At 31.7% G+C, this 16170-nt stretch overlaps 3 protein-coding genes across 3 annotated transcripts; 1 reads left to right on the top strand and 2 right to left on the bottom strand.

Annotated features, from left to right (window-relative positions):
• Nucleotides 1–2060: 2060 nt before the first annotated feature.
• LOC112771848 (uncharacterized) lies at nucleotides 2061–4766 on the bottom strand. The gene is made up of 4 exons (XM_025816667.3): nucleotides 4564–4766; nucleotides 3935–4036; nucleotides 2507–2667; nucleotides 2061–2432 (listed from the first exon to the last, which is right to left on the bottom strand). The coding sequence occupies exons 1-4, from the start codon at nucleotides 4676–4678 to the stop codon at nucleotides 2328–2330; spliced, it is 483 nt and encodes a 160-aa protein (XP_025672452.1). The 5' UTR covers nucleotides 4679–4766; the 3' UTR covers nucleotides 2061–2327.
• A 1333-nt stretch (nucleotides 4767–6099) lies between these two features.
• Nucleotides 6100–11402, top strand: LOC112772565 (probable receptor-like protein kinase At1g49730). Its single transcript, XM_025817533.3, has 8 exons — nucleotides 6100–6484; nucleotides 7073–7337; nucleotides 7755–7807; nucleotides 7901–7968; nucleotides 8559–8648; nucleotides 8771–8831; nucleotides 8922–9226; nucleotides 10746–11402. Exons 1-8 carry the CDS (start codon nucleotides 6418–6420, stop codon nucleotides 10893–10895), a joined length of 1059 nt encoding a protein of 352 aa, XP_025673318.2. The 5' UTR covers nucleotides 6100–6417; the 3' UTR covers nucleotides 10896–11402.
• LOC112772564 (dnaJ protein homolog) lies at nucleotides 10898–13463 on the bottom strand. The gene is made up of 6 exons (XM_025817532.2): nucleotides 12898–13463; nucleotides 12414–12582; nucleotides 12180–12321; nucleotides 11802–12078; nucleotides 11511–11709; nucleotides 10898–11397 (listed from the first exon to the last, which is right to left on the bottom strand). The coding sequence occupies exons 1-6, from the start codon at nucleotides 13045–13047 to the stop codon at nucleotides 11078–11080; spliced, it is 1257 nt and encodes a 418-aa protein (XP_025673317.1). The 5' UTR covers nucleotides 13048–13463; the 3' UTR covers nucleotides 10898–11077.
• Nucleotides 13464–16170: the final 2707 nt, after the last annotated feature.

Genomic DNA, 16170 nt, shown 5'->3' with positions numbered 1-16170 from the left:
AAATTAAAAACTTCATAAATTAAATTGAGTTTCGGTACTATGTTTAGTATAATACTAAAATATATATAATTGAATTATATCTCAATATCATATTTAATTTAAAATAAATATAGAAATTAAAAAATAAATTTAAAATTTAAAAAATTAAATAAAAAATTAAAATTTCAAAATTTTTCCTAAAAATTTCAGTTTTTTATATCCTATTTTTAAAAAATATTAAAAAACTTAAAATTTTTATATTTTAAAACTAAAATTTTAATTTTAGTCTCTACAATTATGAGTCTCACTCCTTCAATTCCAACTCTCAGCCTTAAAGACAATGTGGGAGGGATGTCGTTACCAATTTCATGGGTCCATTACACAATCATACTATGGGAAGGTCAGAGAAGAAAATGGTCAAGATCTTGAGAAATCTTTCTACGATAATTTTATTCTTTTTCAATGATGTCTAATTTTTTTATTTTATTTTATTTTTTTGGATAGAAAATAAAAATGTTATCACAAATGTCTATTCAAAATCCTACAAAAAATAGTCACCAAAAAAAAAATCCTACAAAAAATAAAAAAAATAAAAGAAAAAACACAGAACAATATTAGTGAAGTTGTTATGTGGACTCTAGTAAAACTTGTTTTAGCCCAGTTAAGAAAATCGTAACCAAATCTCCCTTTGTACTCAATATATTGAAATTAAAAAATGTGTGATTGTGGATCTCAAAAACAAAAACAAAAAACACACTCTAATGTGAGCTGTTTGTAATTTTAAACTAACACCTTGCAATAACGTTGAAGTTGTTGCTATGAACTTTGTTCACGTGACGAGCCAAAACTCATGCACATGTCTACTTTTTCATCTTGAATTGTGGGGATATATAATCCTTCCCTGTTAATTACTTGCTCTAGAAGATTAAAACACACGTTACAATACTCTACCATTTCGTAGTACCACCACATTATAATAAATTAGATTGCCTTATTTACATCATAAAATAAAATTGATAAAATTGCTTCTTAGCTTTAATTACTTACTATTACTAGTATTGTCTTTCATGTATATACACAAGACAAGAAAGACCCTGTACATGGTCAAAAAACAATGCACATGCCTCTAGTGTAACTATGTAAGCATGTGCGCCTACTCCTTCAAAGAATAATTCTGCAAAGATTCCCTACCATCTATTATTATTTGCTCAACAAAAATCAATATCTCTATGGTAGTATTTGAAAGGGAGACTAAAACCAAAAGACAGAGATTGATAAATTGAAACTGAGAGATAATAAAGATTAAATTAAGTTTATATATTATGTTTAGTAATGTAAAATATACAGAATTAAATTATATTTAAGTATATCCTATTTAATGTAAAATAAGTATAGAAACCAAAACAAGTAAAATTATTTAAATATCCATGTTAATTAAAAAAAGAGATTGAAATTTTAGTTTCAGCTTCTAACTACTAAACACAATACTAAATCTCTGTATTCCAGTCTTAGTACCCAAAACAAATGCTACATATGGGTCAAGAAACATTAATTTTACTCTAAACTATAACATTCTTTGGATGTAGACATCCTCATCAAAGATCTCTGGGTTTGAACTTTTAAGTGTGCCTCCAAATTTCTATCTATCCAGGGACAGTGGGGACAAGAACAAAGATAAAATACAACTATTTCTATCTCGGTTTGTTTGTTTGTTAGGTAATTTTGTTTTGAAATAACATCCATAATAATCTAGGATCATAACAAGAAGGTAAACATAGATGTAAACATGGGCAGTGTAAAGTGCACCATGCAAAAACCACCAGTGAGACCCAAATTGGGAGATGAACCAACTCAATTGTAATATCCCACCAGAATATGCAACTCTACACAATGGTTCCCTCAGTTTAGGAGTTTAACAATTGTTTCCATGATAATATAGAAAAGCATGAATCTTATGCTAAAATTAAGATTTAAGATGTTTTCTGCAAATGAGATAATATATGCTGAACAGTGATGAATAGAAACCAAGAGAGAAGCAACATTTTGTAGCTAAACAAAAAGAGCAAATAAAGTAGGACTACTTTTGGAACACTGAATACATTGAACTCTAAAATTACATTCGTGAATATGTTATACTACTTCTGGATATATTCTATAAAAACTAAAATCAAATATTGAAACATTCGACATTGTATAGTAGTAACTATAAGCACATATCATGTGTAGTTTCTATATTTCATTGACATTAATGTGATATATATGTTATTAGAGCAACCCATTGCTCTTCTTATGATCAATTACAAATTTACTTATATGGATAAATAGTACATTATCGATCACTTCAGAGACTAGCTAGATCCCAAAAATGTAGAAACAATTTTCAAATTAAAGGTGATACAAGTGAATGGTTCATTTATTCTGTTCCTTAATGATATCTCGACGGTGTAGATGCCCTGTGAAGAGTAAACATTAAAATTAAAATTAAAATGTGTGGTATAAAATGTTAAAATTGAATTATGAAAGTAACCTGTGGGGCAAATAAGGGCATCCTTTGGGTGCGAGAAAGAGTAAATTTGGTAGCATCAACAGGACAGGACATTGCCTCACAAAGATCATACATTTTCTTATGGACAATAAGTCCCATATATGAAACTTTTATTACCCACTTCCCACCACAGATAACATGATCTGCACCACAAAATACACACCAACTGCAATTCATAATCCATAAAGTGGATTTCATGTACCATATATATGTTTAACTAATTACAATTATTCTATTCGTATGCACAAAAAAGCTGCAACTAATAATGCAAAATTTGTAGCCTATTATATCATTTATATGTCATTATAACTCCTAACAGCAACGGATTTAAAAGAGGCAAGTAGTGGTTTTGGTCCTCTAAAAAATTTTAAACTCTTATACTATTATAATGAATGTATTGTGTAAAGTAAAATTTAATAGCATAGTAAAAAAAAAATTGGTATTATTTATGTATTAAGATTTAAATTTTTTTTACATGCATTTATATTATTTGTATTTTTTATTTAATTTAAATTTTTTTATAATTAATTTTAACATTTATAATCATATAAAAAATATTTTAATATTATTTATAATAACATTGTTCGTTTTCTAATTTTGTTTAGTTGTTTCTTTTTCATTATTTTTTCTCTTAATTTTTATACATGTTATTAACTTATTATATAAAAATATTTTAATATATTTTAAATTCATATAACAAAATTGTTAGTGCAATTAATTTATATTATTTTATGTCATATTTTTTAATGATATAAAACATGAAAATATAATTCATTGTTACATAAATACTTAACAAAGTATATTAATTAACAAAATATTAAAAAATAGATAATTTTATATTTTATTACATTTGAAACCATAAAAAAATATAAAGACGGATATAATTCTTTTATTGACAAGTACTTATTAATTTTTTAATTAAAAAATTAATAATAATTATATCTAATATCACATATATCACATTATATTTGATTATATAAGATTTTAATTTTCGGTCTTTTTACTTTTAGATTTCTGAATTCGTCCCTACTCCTATAACAAAGACATCAAAATGCTAAATCGTCATCGTATGAAAATAAAAAAATGAAACTTGGAATAGACTACATATGTATATATATAGAGTAAAGTGAGAAATAAACTCCTGAAAATTTACACTTCGAATAGATTAGTTCTTAAACAAAAAAGGTACCACTAAAATCTTTTTAAAATAACAAATATGAAAAATTAGTTTAAATTAAGACCTTCTACTCTAATCATATGGACTAATTTAAAAGTGTGTCCATATCTGTTATTCTGGAAAACTTTATTAGTATTTTTTTGTTTAGGAATTAATCTATATAAATACTAAAAAATTTATTTGTCATTTTACTTATATAAAAATAATAGAAAAATTAGAAGAAAAATGATTACCAGAAGCAGCGAAGATCTTAAACTTAGCCCGTCTTGCACGCACAATAGGATTTGGTGTTATTTCAAGTCTGGAGATCTTTACAGGATAGTTTGCATCTTCAGCTGCAAAATAAAACTCACAAATTTAATTACAATGACCAATGAGAAGTGAGAAACATTTTCTTCTCTTTCTATTTGACACATTAGTATATCTTAATAGTTAAGAAAATAAGAGTGGCTCGTATTAACCAGTAATTAGTGCATTCTACAGTGACTATAATTAAGGTGACTATGGTAATTATAAAACTTTGACAATTTGTAGTTAAAATTAAACCTATACTTTTATTATTTATTAATATTTTTTAATTTAAAGAAATAAAAAATGATCAATTTGAAAAATATTGTCAAATAATAAAAAAGTATAACTTTAATTTTAACTACATTTTTCAAGTATTATTAAATTTTCATAACTATCATAATCACCATACTCATAACTACCACAAATTCCCCTGTTAACTAATATGTCAAATAATACATGGAGTAGAGTAAGAGAGAGTTCAAATCTTATTCTAATAATAACATCTAACACATGCAACATTTGCTAAATACTAATATTATGCAAGACTAGCTAAGATGCGAAATATATATACCACAGAATCTGAAGTTGTAACCACTAGCATGAGCGTGAAAAGAAGAAAGTAAGAGGATGAAAGATAAGCATAAAAGAAGGTAGAGCTTTGGAATTGGAGGAGACTGAAACTCCATGTTAATTATTGAAGAGAAGAAGTTCTATCTTCAAAGTTGATGGAACGTAATAACAAAGCAAACTTAGCTTAATTAGAGATTTGATTTCACCTACATGCAGTTTCATTTCAGTTAGTTATTGCACGTTTGGGATCAATGCAATGGGAACAATCTTTTTTATACGTAATATGCAGACAAATTATGTAATTTCGAGCTTTAATTTAACCCATCAAGACAGAGAAAAACAAAAGATTGAAGTTCTGATAGAGTACAAATAGAATCCAATGTTTTTTTTTTTTTTTTTACCAAAGATACTTCAATCCGCAACCTCTTAATTGAATTGAGCTATAACTCATTGGCAAATAGAATCCAATGTTAGTTGAGCTGAATAATTAAAGTTGAATAAGGGGGTAAAATCATGTGGTTTTCTAGCATGTGTATAAAGTGTCTAATTAATAAGGGGTACGGGTCATGATGTTCAATTCGCTGGATATTTTGTCTATCCAAACACCATACTCAGATAACCACATGCATGGTCCCAATTCAATTAGTTTATAGTAAAATTAAAATTTATTTTGCTAGGTAGAGAGAGAAAAAAAGGTACTACTAAATCTAAATTGGGTTGTTGCTAATCTATACCCTAAGGAGCCATATAAAAAAATGCTTGATTAATTTTTTTTATATATTTTTAATAGATTGAATATATTAAAAATTTAAATTTTTTTATTATTATATTCTTAACACATATCTTTAAGATATAAATTAGCTAATTTCATCTAAATTTACCGTTAAAAAAAATGACATTTCTTAAAATTTCTCAATTATTGTGTATTTATCAAAATAAAAGTTCAAAAACTTTTATTACTAATAATTTTAGCGTGTTTTTAAGACACAAAATAATTAAAAGAATATTAAAAAAATAATAAAATTTATTATTTTTTGTCAGTAATTAATCAATAACATTTAAAATATAATTTAAAAATATATTATTAGATTATTAAAATAGAAAACTTAGATTAACGATTAAGAGTGTCAAACAAAAATAATAAATTTTACTGAGCTTTTTTTCTACCTAAACCCTTAAGGCTACTGTCTGTTTGAAGAAAAAATAAAAGAAAAGAAAATGAAAAAAAATAATTATTTTTTATTGTTTGATTAAAAAGAAAAATTAGAAAAAAAAAGGATAAAAAGAAAATAAAGAAAAAACTAATTCTCTCTTTACTTTTAATATTATCCCTTATTTTTTTAATATATTTTTATAATACAAAAATAAAATTATCTTTTTATAATATCTTTTTTCTTCTTATTTTTCTTACATTCAAACACATAAGAAAAATAAAAATTTACTTAATTTCTTTCTTTTATTTTTTTTTTCTTTTCTATTTTCTTTCTGTATATTTCTTTTCTTCCAATCAAATATCCCCTAAATGAATCAGTTATTCAGTTAATAGTCAATATAACCAATTAACGCTAAACAGAAACAGGAAAACGGTTTTGGTTTAACTGCTTCTCTTTAATATTTTACCGAATGGAGTGGTTGACGTGACTCAGGTTGAATAGAATCAGCAATCTGTTAACGTGTCACAGAGAGAGAATCAAATGAAAATGAAAATGAAATCAAAGGCAAAAGGAATCTGCAGTTAACCAGAAGAGTAAGGAATGAGCTCTGACGGCGGCGTTACCGTTATCTTCGTCACAACAAACTCCGTTATCGCTGTTAACCGACAGCAACAACTTCCATCGTCTCCATCGCTATCAGAATGGATCATCTCTTGATCCGCAAGTTCCGCCACCGCTTACTTGCATGGCTTCACCGATCTCGTTCCGGTACCTATTGTTCCTCAATTTTCCTTCATGTTAATCCTCTCTTAATCTTTATTTTTAATAATTTTCACGGTTATTAATTGCTTTTCTTTCGGCTGAAGCGAAAGCTCCATGTTTGCATAATCACTTCACTAGTTAACTATTACTTCTTGTGAGCTGCCAAATTAGTTTAATTTTCGTAATAATTGTTGCTTCTGCTGTATAATTGAGTGCAGCTCTCTTCTGTTTTTAGTCGAATTTCATGAATTCTAATTCATTTCGATCCTTGCTTGCTTACTATTAATTTGAAGCTTCCTTTTTCTCTAAAATGCTTTCGATTTGTAGTCACAGTGTCAACTCTTAAAAGCTTTGTAATTAGCTGATTGTAATGCTGAATGGCTCATCATTGTGTTGTTTGTTTGTTCTGTAGCTCAAAATTTGGATGCTGTAGGTTTTTTATTTTTCACTTACGAATTTGAAGCGATTGATTGAGTATGAATGCTGCAATTTTGCGATCACTTCACTAGAAGTTCAGCGTTAATTCCTAAAAACTTTTGAATTTGGTTCAATTTGGATAACTAGAGTGTTTTTCTTGAGTTGAGTTTCTTTCAGGTAGGGTGTTCTTTGTGAGGAGAATTCCGTACAAGGATGTTAAAAGGGCAACTGATGGTTTCCAGAGAGTCATTTATAGCAACTCTGAGGTTACTGCATATGCTGCCAGGTTTGGTGAGGGTGGTGGTGGTGTGTTTTTGGTCAAGGAAGTGAAAGATTTTGGTCAACAAAATGATGTTTTCTGCAGACAGATTCAATTCTTGGGGCGCTTGCATCATCGCCATCTTCTCTCCCTCAAAGGGTTTTCTGTGGGAAAAGATAAGAGGTTATTGGTAGCTAAATAGTATCTATCCTCTGTTTCACTTAATATTGATAAGGATAACATAAAACTCTTACATGTGTGAACCATGAGGCCATGTTATTGCTTAATTGGCATGTAAGAATGTTATATAGGAAGTTATTTCTTTTTTACAAGCACGAGTAGAAGTTGATTTATTTGTTTCTATCAGATATAAAACATGTTAATACGAAATATACGAAACTTAAAAAATGGGATTGTGTTCTTCATATCCGATTTCATGAACAAAAGAAAACCCTTTACTGTCCTTTTTATCTTTGTACTCTGAAGACAATGTAAAATTGACAGAGGGCGTTTTAGAATTACAGTCTAATTAATGAAGATGTGATAGGTAAAGCAAATTTTTTAACTGGTTTCTTGTTGCCTTTGGGGTTATTTCTGCAGACTGCTCATATTCGATAACATAGAGAATGGAAGCTTAAAGGAGCATCTCAATGGTAAATTTTGAAAGAAATTAGAAGGATTTTAGAGGAGCCTCTCAATAATAATTGGAACTATTTTTATTTATTTCAATGTTTGAATGCTGGTAGATCCCTTGAAGACTCCCTTAAATTGGAGGACCAGGTTGCAGATTGCTAATGAAGTTGTGGCAGCACTGGTAAGCTCTTCAACAAAAGCTTGTCAAAGAACCACATTTTCCTAATGTGTTTTGACTTGAAACTACACTCTTCTTATCATATTTTTCTAATGCAAGTAATCTGAGGACTATGAAAAGTTAATGTCTCATTGAGTTCATGAATTGCTATTGGATGCGTGATATCCCTGCTAAGCTGGAACTGTTTAGCATTTCTCAGTGTTGGCATTTATGATAAAATAAATATTGGAAACTATGTTACTTGGTTTCGTGGAAGCGAGTGTAAATTAGTTTCTGTATATATATATGTATATATATATAACCTTAAAACATGTTAGTATACAGGAAGATTAAAATTTTTAGAGAGTTTCCAACAGTTGCATGTTTCATTCAGTTTGCCAATGAAAAACAAAAGCTTAAATATGTATCTGCAAGATAGTTCTGTATGACTTGGCTTGTTTCTGAGTTCTTTCTTTTGACCAATATGATTGTAGAAACACGAATATATGAGGCTGTTTTGTCACTTATATCTGTGACAAATTATTTAACGTTTCACAAAAGTTGTGAAACATGATTCTGATTTTGGTATTTTATTGTGTTGATTGTGGCTGCAGGAATACTTGTTTCTTTTCAGTGATCCACCGGCATATCATGTCTCCATCAGCTCGAGCAATATTATGTTAGATGAGAACTTTGCAGCTAAAGTAAGGAAACATTTCTTTTCTCACTAGAACTATCATCTTCTATATTTGATTGGCATGCCAGAAGTAAATAAATCACTTCAATGTTAAAATAGTATGACACCAGATTTTCTTCTCTAATACAGCTATCAGATTTTGGCCTTCTTACTCCCAATGCAAACTCTGTCATGATGCCGAATTCAGGAGGTCCTTCTCTTTCAACAGAAAACAAAACTGAGGTACTTATTCTTGGTTACTTCACGTTAATGCGCTCACTGGCCTCATCTTGCATTTCAGATAGCATGAAGCAGAAGAGTTGCAAGATCATATTCCAACTCGGAGTGCTGATACTGGAATTGGTCACCGGCCAATCTTCAGAGATGGAAGGTTCAGATTTAATCCCATGGATCCAACAATCCCGATTTTACAATTCCATAGATAAGATGATAGACCCTGATCTTGGAAACAATTATGACTGTACGGAGCTTAAAAATCTTCTAGCAGTGGCAAAATTATGTATCAAATCAAGGGACAAGGCTACATTTACAATCTCTCAGTTATTTCGGTATCTGCAAAGGAAGATTGATATTTCCCATGACAAGGTACGATAGACAATTTTTGTTTCTTTAAAAACCTTCGGGGTTTATTGGGAGAATATTTGGCACTCCCTTGTGTGCATTCCTTCACGTCTCTTGCCTCTTGGAGAGGTAGTTTGGGTTACTGGCTTACTGCGCCTGATGCTCCTTTTGTTGAAATTGATCTCAGAAATGAAATGATGCAAATTCATTAGTTGTAACTTCCAAGTGATAAAAAAATAGATTGTCAAACTGTAAATCTCACTATCCTAAAAGGAACGAGATGCGGTAGTCTCGTGTTTATGAACAAGAAGCCGCCTAGAATTGATATACACAGCATTACATATGAGAAACATTAGCGGTAACATGGCGGGCGAAACAATTGTCCTATCCGATTCGGAAGAAAACGGCATCAGTAGCCAAGCTTCTATCAAGAAATGTCTGTATCATTTCCTATCAACTAAACTAGAGAGTCGGAAACATAGTCGACGAGCCTTGGAAGTTGGATGAGCAGAATATATTGACAGATAAGAGAATAGTTGCTCGGGCAGGTAGAGTTGTTGTATTCGGGCTGAGTGCAGTGCAGCATATCTTTGCAGAAAATAGTATCAAACCAACTTAGATTAAAAATTTGGTGAATGCTATGATACTTAAAAAGTGGTGTCTATTTACTAAAAAAGTTAAAAGTTATTATTTAATTTAAAAAATATAAGAATAAATAATTTTTAAAAAATTAAAACTTACTACAAAAAATAAGTTAGACAAAATTAGACAAAAACTCATAGACACCATAGAATTGCCTAAAGATTTTAATCATGGCTGTGAACTCCTGTATCACTTCAATTCTTGTGCTCGTATAATATAAAAACAAATTTTGCATCCATGCTGTCAAATTCGTATAAAGTAAAATTTAGCAGAGGTGATAATAATACAATTGAGATAAGTATAAATTATCAAAAGTGATAATCCTACAATTGGGATGTTGAACTAGGCTAAAAAATTTTATTATGGAAGATAGTGTGCAATTCAATTTTGTTAGTGGTGCATGTGTTTTTATTTTGATATAGGAATCAGTAATCGGTAGATCCGATTACTTTATAAGGTGATTTTTTAAAATTTTTCAAATATCAAATCAGAGAGTCCGATTTGTTTGTTGTGATTTTTTCATAAATCGGAGGATCTAACTTTTGTTCTTAATAAATCGGATGGTCCGATTTTTATTCCCAAAAAAATCGGATGATCCGATTTCCACATTTTAAATAAGAAAGTTCCACATTTAAGAATAACACCCTTATCATCCATAATCTTAAAAAACACCATTTCCATCCCAATATCAAAAATAATTTGCGGTTGAACTATCAAGACGCATAATTTTAATCAAATTTATGGGTTATTTCATGTCATTTATCAAACCAAATCACGGTTTAAAATTGAACAGATTTTACACTCTCATTATTCTTTGGTTATGTGATGTTAAACAGAAAATGTTAAATAACTAAAGATTTTTCCTTTTATATTTGTCTTATATTTGTCTTTTTCACTGCAGATATTAACCTCCTACTATTCCCCTCCTCAAATTACTAAATATTCGTCGATACTGTTAAGACCATACACACACAACACAAACAAACAAAAAGAGAGGAGAAAGGAACCGAGAAGAGAAGAAGGTGGCCTGCGGATAGGAGGAAGAGAGTAAAATTGAACAAAATTGATGATATTAGGATGTCCGAACGGAATTACCCTTGGACAATAAATGCTACTCTGTTTGTTTTTTATCCAAAAATCAGATTTAATCAAACACTAATTTAGTCCGCAGCACACGGCTAAAAATAACATATGAATTGACTGAAGATCAACACTTGTTCTGTATGAAGATCATCACTGCTGAGCGCACTGTACTCTCTGATGACCACCGTGCATATCATCGTCCTCGTCGTATGCCTCCTGCTGAGCCTGTTGCCTCCTCCTCATCTCTTCCTCCATGTTCACATCGTGCAGTGTGGTCTCCTCGCACTCGTCCAGCTCCATGTCAGTCAACTGTGAAGTAGGTTTTGGTGGCAGAACAGCTTCCAAAGCTTTCACCTGATCAGGGATCAGAGATTCAGGAAATTCTACCGAGAAGTGAATGTAAAGCTTCCCCTTCATGAAGGGCCTCTGGTACATTGGCATTCCCTCATCGTTTATTGCCTTGTAAGAATCTGGCATTTCAAGCAAGTTTTAATATCACAAATGAAACGAATCACAATTTTCAATCATTCGGAAAACTTGGAGGAGCAAAAATGCACAATGCATAGATGCAACATTTACGTACCAGGCTTAATAACTTCACCAGGATTTGACTTGATGAGAAGTTGCCGCCCATCCAAGTGAGTGAGCACAAACTTAAAGCCACACAAAGCCTCAGTCAGGGACAGCGAGTGCTCAACAAAGAGGTCTTCATCCCTTCTCTTGAACTTGGGATGTTCCTTCTGTTGAAGGACAAAGACAATATCTCCAGTGACTGTATCGGGCTGCAAGAAATGCAGAAGATCGAAGTCAGCACAAATCCTTTAGTATATACAATTCAATATCAGTAATAATATGACTTAAATGCTCAACATACTGCTTCATCAGCTTCACCAGGGAATGTAATCTTCTGCCCGTTCTGCATTCCCTTCTCCACATGGACCTCGAGCACTTTCTTCTCTTGGACGACTTTCTCGCCCTTGCATTGTGGGCACCGGTCTTTCTCATTGATTGTTTCTCCAGTACCCTTGCATTCATTGCAAGGATGCTGCATTTGCTGAATCATAGAGGGACCAAGGTGCCTAATGGAAACCTTCATACCAGTACCTTGACAGCCAGCACATGTCATTGAAGCTCCAGATTTCGACCCTTTCCTGTAATCAATTACAAAACAAGCCGTGCACTCTGTAAGAACCAATTGTTGAAAAAAGGGCCAACAAGCATGCAAACCAACAATGCCGAAATCAAAACACACCCGTTGCATTTAGAACACAAGACATTCCGTGAAAGAGAAAGCTTCTTTGAAGTCCCAAGGTAAAGGTCCTCCAAAGAGACCTTCAGGGGGTGAACCACATCTTCGCCACGTCTCTGCCTCCGGCCTCTACTGCCGCCACCACCTGCTCAACGAAACAATTTTAGAAACCTTTAATTTCTTTATAAATGCTAGCTTTGACGGCTCCCATAAAAAGAATTGTCCGTAAAACCATACCGGAGCCAAATGGACTTCCCCCGAAGAAAGACTGGAAGATATCAAATGGATCATGGCCACCACCACCGCCACCCATTCCTTCCTTAAGTGCGTCTTCACCATATTGATCATAAATCTCACGCTTCTCCGGGTCACTCAGCACCTCATAAGCATGTGCCAGCTCTTTAAACTACACACCAAAAATACAGAAAGAAAACGTGAAAGTGTAAGGCCTCGTCTCACATGATTTCTCTCGATCGATCACCGCAGCTACCAATAAACAAACTACAGTCATAATCACTCTGGCGAAGTGCAATCTACCACATCACTACTACGTAAACTAATCACAACCGCAAATTAGCAAATCAGAATCGCAATAACATTGAAATAAAAAACAATTATATCCTAAACAATTTCGTCAACAAATAATCACCACTAATTAAGAATCAATTTAAATTATTAATTCTATTCAGAGTTTTCCGAATGGAATCATTAGGATGGCTACCTTCTCAGGATCACCTCCTTTGTCAGGATGATTCTTGATGGCGGCTTTCTTGTAAGCCTTCTTCAAATCGTCCTGCGAAGCCTCCTTCGATACTCCGAGGATCTCATAGTACTTGGTGTTATCGCTCTTCTTTGGCGCCCTCCCAAACATCTTCACAATCTCACAACACAATCAAATTCAGATCACAATTCAACAGAAACCGATTCCGATCGATTGATCGATCGAAGAAACGAAACCCTAATTATATTTCCCCCCAAAATAAGGTTGGCGTGGTGTATGTAACCAACTGGCGCGAGAACATGAAGACTCCAGATCTCTTTCTTTCAGAGGAGGTATAAGCGAAGCGAAACACAAGGATGAATTTCTGCAAGGGGTATATATAAAGCGGCACGGTCGTTGATTTGATGGACGGTTTGGATCGAATCCTGGTTGTTAGATAGGTTATAGAGAAGAGTCTAGAATAATTTATTTGATTTTATGCTTTTGTGAATTGTGAGTCTGACAAAAAAAAAATTTAGAAGCATCGACCGTTAGATCTGTGAGGTGAGAAAATAAATATTTAATTTTTGAATTAAAATAGTGTTTTATATGCTATAAAAATGATAAATTTAATGATAATTGACTATTTTATTATTTATTTATGTTTTTTTTTTCTATATTTTTTGTTGTGCGAGATGGGGAATTTGTTCTAGATCCTTCTTCCCTCGTTAGCCAGCATTTTAAATCGTTGTTTATTTTTCTTTTTATGTTTTAGCTTTTTATTTTTGTTTTTATTTTTTATTGTTTTTCAGCTTTTTAGTTTATAGCTGTTTCTTTCTTTTGTCCCCTCCTCTTGGCGCCAGGCTTACCTAACGGCTTCGTTCATTTATCGAACTTAGTACCATTATTACTGGCCAAAGTAGCTTTCCTATTTATTAAATGTGTGTTTGGATTGTAGTTTGTTATATTAAAATTGTAGTTTGTTATATTCGAAGTCAATTTCGATATTTAAATTTAAAATTACTCAATTAAAATCTTTAAATATTAGATCATGACTCACGTTTGTCTTTAGAGTTATCTTTGTGAACGAAGATTTGATATGGCGCTTTAAGTTACTAAGATAGATGTGTAATGGTTAAATGATGTGACAAAATTTGATTTTACTCAATTTAACCCTTCTAAAGATGTTAAAACCCTAATTTGCATCTCTCTTTTCCTAAAACTCTGCGTGGTCATGTTCTCATGGTGCTTTCGTAAGGAACTTTAATTGTGGGAGATTGGGAAAGATTCATGATTAGTGTGGTTGTGGAATGCATCCAGTAGTTCGGTGATTTGGGACGAATGTCAATCTTAAAAGACCTTTTTATGGGTATCTAAATTATAATGTAAATGCAATGTCTTCTTTAATGTATTGCTACTGGTACTTTTGTTGATGGGTATGCTAAATTTTTTTTTCTTTTTCTTGGTTATTGAGGAGTTGACAGAATTTTGGGAGAATGTGGTGTGATTTTTTTATGTGGACAGATGCCGAGGAAGAACAGAATTTAGTGGGCAAAGCACAACTTGAAAGTAATAATGAGAGTTAGAAGATGAATTTAGCATGGAAAATTACTTCAATAGAAGCTGAAATTAAGTGTTTGAAACTATCAATTAGTATTTTAAGTTTGCTTATTTGTTTAGGTGTGTTTGTGATTGTTGTGTATGGTATAAGCATGGTTAAATTTTGATTAAAATTGTGTATCTGATGGTGTATATGTTTAGGGTTGAATGAAAGCATTGTAGAAAGCAAATATGAAAAAAAAAAAAAAAAAGAGCATGTTTTAGCTCCTCTGGTATATATGTAATATTACAATAGTAAAGAATTGTAGCTAAATATTAAACATGTTAGTACCATTCATAAATTTTAAATCAAGTCTCTACATTTAGGATCCAAAAAAAGAAGGCATGCATAACCAATATCCAAAGGCATTGTTTGTTATTAACTGAACAAAACAAGCTGACTAAAATAAACATAATAGAGTATCAACAAAATACATTCAGAAAGTCATGAATAGCCAAGTATATAGACACACATATAACCATGTTTTAGTGACACAAGATAAACATAATTAAAAAAGCAACTATCCTAATTATAATAATCCATCACGGCTGGAAATCAATCACTTCTTTCTAGGAGGTTTGAAGGCTGGCTTCATCCCTAGTGTACGGACAAATTTTATGACTTCAGTCATTCTTAAAGATGTTCTAGAATTTGCTCTTTACATTGGATTAATACTAGTTGTTCTTGGGACTGGAGATGTGTTTCTCTTTGGTTGTAATTTGTTGGGCTTCTTTGCAGAAATTATCTATAGTTGCATGAGTAGAATACAAGTCCGGATCAGTTTGAGACATAATTAAACTGAATAGATAATTAAAATAAACCTTAAATCCACAAATATAAGGACAAATTGAATGGTTATTTGTTCTCCATCTTCTTGTGAAAAAGGTGATTGAGATATCACAATATCTGAAGGAGCATTAGCATTTGTTGGGGTCTCAGAAGTAGCAACATCAGTAGTTGGAGCAGGGTCAGCCTCTCCTTTTTCGTCTTATGCAAACACACCCTCTATGGTTTTATTTGCATTAGAAACCCCTTTTTTCTTCTTAGAAATTACTGCTGTTGCAACAGCAGCAAAGGCAACTGCAATATCATAAGCTTTTTTGTGGGAGCAGCTTGTGACATTTTATCCCACAATAAGTACAAGTAAACTCCTTGTACTTTCTATTTAGTTTCATTGCTCCAGTCTTACTCTTCTTACTTACTGAAGGCTCCTCATCTACATCCTTCCGTCTTTTCTTCTTCAAAGGACCAGGCTTTCTTTAAATTTTGGGTGCTTCAGGTCTACTATACTGAGACTTCTCCCACATTGCTTGTCCAGGGATAGAATTTAACGAATGGACATATGTTGCTCTATATGAATCCATGGTTAACCAAGTGTGACAATAGTCTTTAGGATTTTCATTCAGTTTAGCTATTACAACACATGCATGGACACATGGCATGCCTAAAAGCCAGTTTACATCCAATCAGAATTTGTTTTCCAACCAAAAACATTTTACATGAATTTAGAATTTGTTCCAACCAAAAACAGATTACATCCAATCAGAATTTGTCCCAACCTAAATTGCATGCCTAACACATTTATTTCAACCAAAAATATAGTACCTACAATAGTTCACAATTATAGCAAAAATGTATGCCTGAAACAGTTTATAACTAGTAGCAAATAAGCAACAAAACAAACTTATACCTGT

The sequence above is a fragment of the Arachis hypogaea genome, chromosome 18 (assembly GCF_003086295.3).
Source record: "Arachis hypogaea cultivar Tifrunner chromosome 18, arahy.Tifrunner.gnm2.J5K5, whole genome shotgun sequence".
In the NCBI taxonomy this organism is placed as follows: domain Eukaryota; kingdom Viridiplantae; phylum Streptophyta; class Magnoliopsida; order Fabales; family Fabaceae; genus Arachis; species Arachis hypogaea.
The sequence above is the reverse complement of the archived record's forward strand: the minus strand, read 5'-3'. Positions and strand labels throughout refer to the sequence as shown.

Coding starts and splice junctions, on each gene's coding strand:
- LOC112771848 (XM_025816667.3), bottom strand. CDS start 4,678: ATGGAGTTTCAGTCTCCTCCAATTCCAAAGCTCTACCTTCTTTTATGC. Junction 2,668..3,934: donor TAAGATCTTCGCTGCTTCTG/GTAATCATTTTT, acceptor TTTGTGGTGCAG/ATCATGTTATCTGTGGTGGG. Junction 2,433..2,506: donor TGCCCTTATTTGCCCCACAG/GTTACTTTCATA, acceptor TACTCTTCACAG/GGCATCTACACCGTCGAGAT.
- LOC112772565 (XM_025817533.3), top strand. CDS start 6,418: ATGGATCATCTCTTGATCCGCAAGTTCCGCCACCGCTTACTTGCATGG. Junction 6,485..7,072: donor GCTTCACCGATCTCGTTCCG/GTACCTATTGTT, acceptor AGTTTCTTTCAG/GTAGGGTGTTCTTTGTGAGG. Junction 8,649..8,770: donor ATGAGAACTTTGCAGCTAAA/GTAAGGAAACAT, acceptor TCTCTAATACAG/CTATCAGATTTTGGCCTTCT.
- LOC112772564 (XM_025817532.2), bottom strand. CDS start 13,047: ATGTTTGGGAGGGCGCCAAAGAAGAGCGATAACACCAAGTACTATGAG. Junction 12,583..12,897: donor AAGGAGGTGATCCTGAGAAG/GTAGCCATCCTA, acceptor TTTGGTGTGTAG/TTTAAAGAGCTGGCACATGC. Junction 12,322..12,413: donor GGGAAGTCCATTTGGCTCCG/GTATGGTTTTAC, acceptor TTCGTTGAGCAG/GTGGTGGCGGCAGTAGAGGC.